The 9,365-nt window shown below is 35.4% G+C and overlaps 1 protein-coding gene across 6 annotated transcripts in view; it reads right to left on the bottom strand.

Moving 5' to 3' along the window:
* Positions 1-219: 219 nt before the first annotated feature.
* The window catches only part of GTF2I (general transcription factor IIi), a 74,420-nt gene continuing 65,274 nt past the window's right edge, over positions 220-9,365 (bottom strand). For 3 of the 6 annotated variants that reach the window (XM_026656424.2, XM_029912498.1, XM_026656427.2), the window contains exons 30-34: positions 8,825-9,008; positions 7,649-7,677; positions 5,855-5,956; positions 3,465-3,503; positions 220-2,929 (exon numbers count right to left, since the gene is read on the bottom strand). In XM_026656424.2, coding sequence (XP_026512209.1) covers positions 2,871-2,929; positions 3,465-3,503; positions 5,855-5,956; positions 7,649-7,677; positions 8,825-9,008 — 413 coding nt within the window. In that variant the 3' untranslated portion in view covers positions 220-2,870. The remainder of the gene's footprint in view (positions 2,930-3,464; positions 3,504-5,854; positions 5,957-7,648; positions 7,678-8,824; positions 9,009-9,365) is intronic. The other 3 variants (XR_003370027.2, XM_026656426.2, XM_026656425.2) reach the window with 3 other exon arrangements.

Below are 9,365 nucleotides of genomic sequence, written 5' to 3'. Positions count from 1 at the left end.
TATTATACCAAATTAAACTAGATCCGTCAAAAAAAGTTTCCTCAAAGATGTAATAAAGAGAGACCTGTAAAGTTGGATTTGTGTCAGAAAGGAATGAATGGATTGTGTTTATTTAATCTGAATTTATAAACACGCTAAATCATATTTTACCTATTTTTTTTTTTTTAAATTATAGCTAAAACAATTTGCTGCAAAATACACCAATTTATACTGCATGGGTAGTCGTGAAAACCATGAGAAATTTATTTCTTTCTGCAACCTGGAAATAAGATTTACCCATTTGTGCATAATGCAGTCATCCCCAAAAAGAAATTTTTACAATACTCCATATTTACTCTGTAGAGCTTATCACATAGCCAGCATTTTACATCTCTTATGGTTCGTTAAATTTTAAAACGCTTACATTTGTCTTTTACAAGATGTGGGGAGCAATCAGAAAGGACTACAGGTAACTTAACTCTCAACATACTAGGTCTTACAACAGCTTAGTTGCTTAAGTGTCCATAGCTGGTTCTAAACGAATTAAAGGGCATCATCCAGCAGTCCTCATGTAAAACTCTCATATAAGTCAATGGGAGTTTTGCCTGCATTAGGACTACAAGACTGGACCCTTCTCTTACATAAACCGTATGATGCCCTGATAAAACATACACTCTTTACTTTGAAATAATGGAACAAAATAGAAGAAGGGCTCAATTTAAATTTGTTCCTCATCCACACACTGAGATACTGACCATTTCATAGTCCACTTTATTAATGCATACTAACGGTCAGGTGAACGAGTTCATCTTTTATTTATTTATGAAAAACATATGAATTGAGATAGATATCATAGGAAAAATTAGTTCAAATATACAGATAGTATTGTCCAATCAGCCATTAAGGAGAAAGAACCAAAAATCATTATTTATTTTTTTCCAAAAACAGAAAATTAATGAACTACTGTAGGTATTTTTCTTCATCGCAAAAGCTGAGATGCATCCAGGCACAGTACAATTCTACTTTACTGGGAAATGTAGACGGCCTCTAAATTCCTGTTGATTTTTTTAAAATCTGAATTAATCCCTGTCATTTTTTCAGCATTGCTGCCTCAAATTTAATCCTTATAATATATAATCAACCTTTCCAAATCTACAGTCACTCTTTGCTTTAAGTCAATTCACAGAACTGCTGAAAAAGTAGACATTTCTATCTAAAAGTACAAAAAGGGTTTGTATAGAAGGTACTTCTCTTATACAATTATATTACACAGCTCAGGACAGTCCCAGCAAGCTCTTCTCCGGACTGCATGCTTCTGACTAGATAGGAAAAAAGTACAAAGGTGAAGTTAGTTTCATTGCAGCTATGTATCCTACTATATATACTAGTACTTGAGAAATTTGTGGACATCTCTTCAAGTCCTCATTTAGGCTATGATTCATGAAAGTACCCAAGCACATGCTTTCCTGAATAAAATGGGTTTAAGTATGTGCTTGAGTGCCCTCTTAAAACAGGGTTTTACCCAGGCATTTCACTTGATGTAAATTCTCTGTTGAATCCATTAGGTGAGTACAATTGTAACGTTGCTAGAGTGACACAGAACCAGAGACCAAATCCTGCAGCCCTTACTCAGACAAAACTCCTACAAGCTTCAATGGTAATTTAAACCAAATGAGGTCTGTAGAATTTGGTTAACAGAAGTTACAACAGACCTTTTTACATCGTTCGGTTAAGTCCATTTTCCTGAAAATAAAGGATTATTTCCAACATTTTCTAATGCTTTGTCAGGTCTATCTTAAATATTTTAAACAATGAAATTTCTACCATTGAAATACTGCTTGACAGACTAACAGATCTCAGATATGGAAAATTTTTATTCATATTCAACCTCAAATTATCAACTTTGTGATGAATATAGTCAATAGCATTTTCTTACTTTTAAAAAGGGAGATCATAGTACAAATGTACTAGAAAATACAACCCATCTTTAGGTCAATCAAGTTGACAGATGTTACAAAAGTATCAAAGCTCAAAACTAAAAAAACTTGGTTCAGAGCTTTTTAATAAATTCAAACTTCAAAAAACTAGTGCAGATGTAATAATTCTTAATATTTAACATTTTTTCCTGAATGGTTTATAACAAAGTAAACCCTAAGAGTAAATGATAACTGCATATTTTTATTTGTTGGCATAACACCATAACTAGTACAGTTTCAACTGCCACCAGAATCTTGTTATGAGAACGAGAAATGGAAAAACTAGATAAATGGTTAAACTAAATAAAATAAGAATTACCCTGAATCTTTGTCCCAAAACTTGAACTGAGATTTTTCTGAGGTTAAAAAAAGTAAGAAACAAAACTTTTAAAATGAACAGCAATCACATTTTTTTTTAATCAAAGCTAATTATTCCACCATGTGTTTCTCAAATTCAGGCAATATTAAAAGGAAGAAGAAATACCATGCTTAATTACAATTTTCAAGTATATAGGCTATACCAACAATAATAATGTCCTTTGCACCCAAGCATGTCAAAACTCTTTACAAACATTAATGAATTAAGCCTTAGATCTCCTTAGGCATGTAATCATAATCCATTTTTATTTATAGGTAGTACTATGGCACTTATCAAACTTGTATCTGAATGCCTCACAAGCTTTAATTAATTAAGCTGCATACAACCTGGGTGAGCCAGACAGACAAAGTGACTTGCATAAAGTAGCAGGCCAAGGCAATGACAGAGCCAGTAAGAAAGCTCTAATCTCCTGACATCCAGCCTTGTGCCTTAGCCATATGACGTGCATTCCCTACAAAGAGGTGTAAAAATACTATTCCCTAATAACTATTAATTTTGACAGATACTAAATTATTTTACCCTAATATTGATAAGGTCTACCACGTTGGATCTGGCTCCTGTTTTATTTGAGAACTTTCTTCTGTTTCTGCTACATCTGTTGAAAAAGAAACAAGAATCTTTTTGACCAAAGTTTCATTAATATCTATGACAGTATTGCACTGGAAAAGTCGATAACTGCTGACTGAATATTAAGAAAATATCCATGGATCTTTTAAAATTCAAATGATGAAAATGATTAAATAGCAAAAAGGCACTCAAAATGGTGCACTTTTATGGAAATTATTTCTTTTCTCTGGTGATGGCAATCATTCAGTCATGTGAACTGTGGGGAAAACTGCTTTGAATAAAGACAGACATCATTTAGGATATAAGCCATCACTCAAATACACAGCTACATAAAGTCATGACTTATTAAGAACAGTTCATAAACATTGTAAAACAAAATCGGAGTAATAAATTTTTACTGCAAACCAACACTTCATGCAGAACCAGGAACGGAAACAAAAGAGAATGACTTGTGTTTTGATTAAACACCACTTTATCTTTTTAATTTTATTAGAAGTGATGCAACCTTATTCAAAATCACCAAAAATATATAGTTATTATAATAACTGACAGCTGTCACTTACCTTCTACAGATACTTCTATTTGGCTTGGTTCAGCTGGCTCTTAAATGAAAAAAATATATAATAAAATTAACAAACATGTAGTTTAAACAATGTGCTTAAGATAAATATTACAGCAAGGCTTGGGAAAGCTAGTGAATATTCTCTCCTATGATCACTTTCAAATATTGTGTCCAAGATACAACTGTGACCTGCTGAAGATAATTAAAAAATAAAATCTGATGTCCCTTTTTAAATTAGAAAAGCCATCACCACTTTCCCTTCAGAGTATTAAGTGAGATTCACTGCTCTGTACATATGCATGAGTCTTAATGGATTGTAAAAAACTCATTATGCAATGGTGTGCCTAAGGGTGCATGAATGGAGAACATAGAGTTTGGTCTAATATTATCAAAACTAACTAAATATACACCTTGACATCAACAAAACAACAGCTTCAGGGTCACAGTTATGTCATCTTACATGTGGGAAGAAGGGACCTCTTTAAAGTAGTTTCTAAGCAGGGTGGATTGATTTAAATCAGCAAGTGGAAAGACTTGATTTAAATCATTGATTTTAATCAACTTTTCCATCTGTATTTCAGTTATTTTCTAAAGAAAGGTGCATTCTGACTGTTGATATAACCATTAAAACATGTTAATTTACAGCTAAATAGAACTTTTACACTAGATTTGGTACATCTTTTTGCTATCTACAGGGATACATTATAACAATATACCTTAATTTAAGCAATTATATAGCATAATATTTTCAGATTCTTGTTAACTGTACATTTTTATTATGTCAGAAAAAAGTGAATGACAAATTGCTTATTTATTAGATAATTAATTTTTTGCTCATGATTGTTATCAAGCTGCAGTAGGATCGTAAGTGGAATTTCAATACACGGAACAGCATAAAAATTTATTTTTATTAAACAAAACTGAAATGTTTTGATATGAGATCCTTTTGTTTCCAAAACATGTTTCAAATTTACAACTAAATGTTGATTAAACAGAGGGATTAACTGCAAACAGTGAATTAAACCAATTATTTCAAGTCAGCCTGGGAAAGTTTCAAAATATGCCTAAGTGAAAGTGACTGGAACTTAACTAAGTCTCTTGAAAATAAATCAGACTCCTAAGTTACTTAGACCACCCTACTGTGCCAATAAGCTTGATCTCAAAAGTTAGAAGTAGGGGGAAAGCACCTTTCTTTATAAGAAAAGCAGCCTTTAACTCAAAGTTTTTGCTAAAGGCTCATGATACAGCACATTTATTTTTTATTTAATTGTCTGAGATTATAAGTAGTTCAGGCCTTATATGTATTAAATTCAGATTTCATTTTAAACAGGTTTATTTTTAAAAAGAAAAAGATTATAATTTAAATAATTAAAACATCAATTTTTTTTAAATCAATTTTTATCTACCCAGTGTGTAAATGATCTGTATTTTCCATATAATCAAGTGTTAGGAAACCGTCAGGATTTTTTTTAACCAATGTAATTAAGTGTCTATGGGCACATAGATAAGCTTGACTGTAAGCAGTTCTCACTAGTTGCCATCTACTATGTTCCTGTAGCTCCTTTGTCTTGCAAATGTAATAGAGTCGTCGGCATTTTCCTCTGTAATTACAGCTCCTGCAGTAGTGGTGAGTTGCCCCTTAGGACTCAGAGAGTTTATTACCTGGCCCTGTTTCTTGGTCTAGCATCTCACTTCTCAACAATTATGGTCTAATCCCACTATGTGGAGAAGTCTATTCTATTCAAAGACATATAACTTGGAAAAGCAGTTTTTCAAAATGGACATCAAAAATGTATCCGAAACTTCAAATTCACTTAAAGCCAAAAGGAATATTGCTTACCTACAACTAGTTAATCACTCAGTAGTGTAAATACAATCAACTCTGCTAAATTCTTTGTGAAGATTTAGATATATGAACAGCAGTTACTGTGCTGCAGAAGATATGAACAGAGACTACAGGGGCAGGATAAAGAAAGATCTCACTGCCTTCATCCTAATGTATTGCACCCACATTTGTTCCTTGAAAGTGATGGGCTAATTGGTTTGGTTAAACTAAGATCTGACCAAAGTATGCTCAGACTTTTGAACTAAACACAAACACAGAAAAAAAGGAAGGAAGGAAGGGCTTTGTATGCTGCCTCTCATCCTTCCTGCTTACTGGTGACATCAAGTCAGAGAACTAACAAAAACTCCCAAAATTAAAAAGGGAGCAATGTTTCTTCCTACTCAGATTTTAAAATCCTTAATTACCAGAGCAGACACTCAACATCATCAGCCTTTACATGCCTAGAATACAGCCCATCATCGGGCAACAATTTCATTAGTTAGCAAGCCCTCGAATCTGACTCCTATTGCCCTTCAAAAAGCGATTTGTTACACCTCTATAGTCACCTTGTACTACTGGTGCCGGAGCTGGAGCCGGAGCCGGAGCTGGAGTCGGAGCCGGAGCTGGTGCCTTGGCTGGTGTTTCTGATTCAGTTTTCTCCATCAACTCTGAGAGAATAAATACGGTCAACTGTTTAGGTTTAAAAAGAAAAGGCCCCTCAAACAGTCAAATGGCATTTATATTTTATTGTACGTTCAACCCTGTGAACCTGTTACTGTGAATATAACTTATTTATGCAACTGAATAATATACCCTCTTCTGCTCGATACAAGTGTTTTCCACTTCTCTTCCCTCAGAACCTAAAGATTCATTATAATCCCCTGCGCTAACATCACCCTTTATAATGCTAAACAAGACTGGTTTTCAAAGGATAGTATAAAACGAATGGCAAGACCACTAACATTATTGAAGTAATAGACAATTCTCTCTGTATCTAGACACCTCAGATTGCCTTGACCATTGAGGACCTGATGGCAGACATTTGTATGGGAAAGAAATAGGACGTGATCCTATTATCAATATCCTTCCAGTGGTGGAAGAAAATCAAGTGTCTATCAGCTGTTCTCAATTGCCATTGATGTGTTATGCTATTGACTCCTGCAGTTATATGTAGCAGTGGACAGGTTGCTCTTAAGTGGGTCCTTTCTGCCCCTCAGACAATTCTCTGGAACCCCTGCCAGGAACTGCTCTTCTGAATGGAGGGATCTTTCAGATGGTGACACAGGATATATGGGGCCAATGGGACAGTCAATGAGAAGATCCTGAAGGCACTGTAGTCAGTAGAGCACACTGCCACTTCCAGCTGATGCCGTTGAGCATCTTATCCAATGTAAAGGGGAGACTGGGCAATGGATGAGAGCTGGCTGAGGCTCAATCCAGGTGAGAGAGAAGTAATGCTGGTAGGGGTTTGCCTTCTGAATATGTAGTATACCAATGGCTCAGCGCCTGACAAGGGATCTAGACTGTTCTCAGTGGTACCAGATGACAGAACAAGGAGTAATGGTCTCAAGTTGCAGTGGGGGAGGTTTAGGTTGGATATTAAGAAAACTTTTTCACTAGGAGGGTGGTGAAGCACTGGCATGGGTTACCTAGGGAGGTGGTGGAATCTCCTTCCTTAGAGGTTTTTAAGGCCAGGCTTGACAAAGCCCTGGCTGGGATGATTTAGTTGGGAATTGGTCCTGCTTTGAGCAGGGGGTTGGACTAGATGACCTCCTGAGGTCTCTTCCAACCCTGAGATTCTATGAATCTAAGGGATGCTGTGCTACCAGAGGTACTGTTTTTCAAATGAGGCTTAAAACCAAGGTCATGACTATTTTAGATAACTGAAAATACCTGGGCATTTTTCTCAATATTTGGGTGACCAGGCCAAAGTCCTAATTGGATAATTACATTCTGTCTCCCTAAATTCTCAGCTGAACACTTAATTTTTCACTCCAATGCCTTTGTGTGGCTATTGAAAAGCTCCCACATGTCAACTGCTATTGAAATGCAGCCACACCTGAGGTGAAGAGAATCTTGTATGAGTCTGTAACTGCCTTCATCATGTTTCTAACATGCTCTGGGATCCTGCAGGATGAACCGTGCAAGTTCTAAGCTAGCACTGAGCTCGTGGTTTTGTAAGTCAGGCCCTCCTATAAATAAACCAAGCATGTTTAGATTTCCTGACTAAGTACTAACGAAATAAGTTGTCCATATTTAGCAGTTAATGCTCTGGACCTTCTGCCACCCTGGGGTAATGCTACAATCATCTAGCATGATACATGAGTAGAATTCAAAGTGACAAAAAATGGAATACTTACGGTTGTTAATCACAAGTCCTGGAAATGGTCTGTGTAAAAAAAAAAAAAAAAAGGAATACTTAATGTTTCTAAGATCACTTTTACTGTACAATCTTTCCCTCTTATGGAGGGCCTCACCTGAGGGTTCATAACGGAGCACAAAGTAAAAGGAGGGACTGCAATGTTCTAGCATAGTTCCGCCTGGAGCAGAGTGGTTTATCCAGCAGACTGTGTCAATTTTACATCAATAAGAAGGTGCAAGTCCTTCCTTCAAACAGTTGCTAAGAGAATCAAATCTTCACTTGGGCCAAAATACCGCATGTTCTTATATTGATCAAGACTCATAAGCTCAAAATCAATCTTGATTAAGAGCTGCAAAATTTGGACCTCTCTAAATTCACTTTTTAGAAACTCCTTGCTTGCTAACAGAACTGCTGGATTTGACCCTTTGTAAACCAGAATAGAATCTAAGTGTTTATGTTTTCACTTTCTTGATTCATCATCTGTATAGATTCCAAAAACTCATTTATTCCACTGTATAAGCAAAACCATTTATTTCTTGATTAAACTAACTTCCAGAGTAATCATCATATTTTATCAAAAGAGAGTACCTGAACTGAACTGATTTTAAGAGGGACACATTCTCAAGAATGTTAGGCAAAACAGTAACTGAAAATCTTAAACTTCAGGAATCCAATCATGTACTCACGACTTTTAAAACATAGCCATGCTGATCTGGAAATTTAAACTACTACAGATACACAATTTATTGTTAAGAGCAAACAAAGCTTGTGGACCTACAAATTCTGTTGTGCAAAGTTAAGAATTTGGGATCTAACAGCCTTGACAGCAAAGTCCATAACTGTTTGTATAATCATGTGCCGTACCGTAGGAGCAGTTTTCAGCTGGTGTGCTAGAAATCACTTACAAGTCAACGTAATCAATTTTCCTATGTATGCTTCCCTCCCAGGGATTTTCATGTTAATGCTGTGCACCCTCAATTATTTGAATTTAAAATAACCTCAACTGCTTGTTATTCAAAACAGAGTCGACGCCTCCCCACATTTATTATTATATTGAAGATTTCCTCAATTTTCTGAAACATTGACTTTTCCAAAAGTATTGGCTATTCCCATGACATCTGGATGATCATGGTTACATTATATAATCAATGACAGTAAAATGACAGTCACATACCGAATGACAGTAAATTTGATAAACTCTGCTGATTCCAAAATCCTTCTCATGGAGCTGATTTCCAGATAACTGGGAGCTTTAAATGCCACTCCAGGAGGCATTCCATCCACCACCACACAGCCAGGGTTTATGGTGATTTTTCTGTATGGGACTTTCACAGGGAAATTCATACCGATTGCTTCACCTAAATAAGAGACGTTGTGATTTGAACTGTGACCCAAGTCTACAAATCTCAGTTTACAAATACTCAGGGCAGTAAGAAAATCAAGTGATGTGAAAACAAGCATTTAAAATAATCTCAAGTGCTATAACCTTAAAATGCACTTGCCATTTAAAACATTACATTGGGTAATTTTCAAATGAACTGTGTTCCAAGCTACACTCATGAAGGATACGGTTCATGAGAGTCACTAGTATCCAAGTATCACAGTTCAATATATAAAGGACTAAAATTTAGGTTTTATAAAAATAAATTATAGAAAAGAATACTCCGAAACATTTTCATGAAAGGAAAAAGTGTTTCCTCTCACAATTAAAGAAA

The sequence above is a fragment of the Terrapene carolina genome, unplaced genomic scaffold, assembly GCF_002925995.2.
Source record: "Terrapene carolina triunguis isolate 2854851 unplaced genomic scaffold, T_m_triunguis-2.0 Scaffold231, whole genome shotgun sequence".
NCBI classification, from domain to species: domain Eukaryota; kingdom Metazoa; phylum Chordata; order Testudines; family Emydidae; genus Terrapene; species Terrapene triunguis.
Note: the sequence above shows the minus strand (reverse complement) of the source record. Positions and strands in the feature narration are given on the sequence as shown.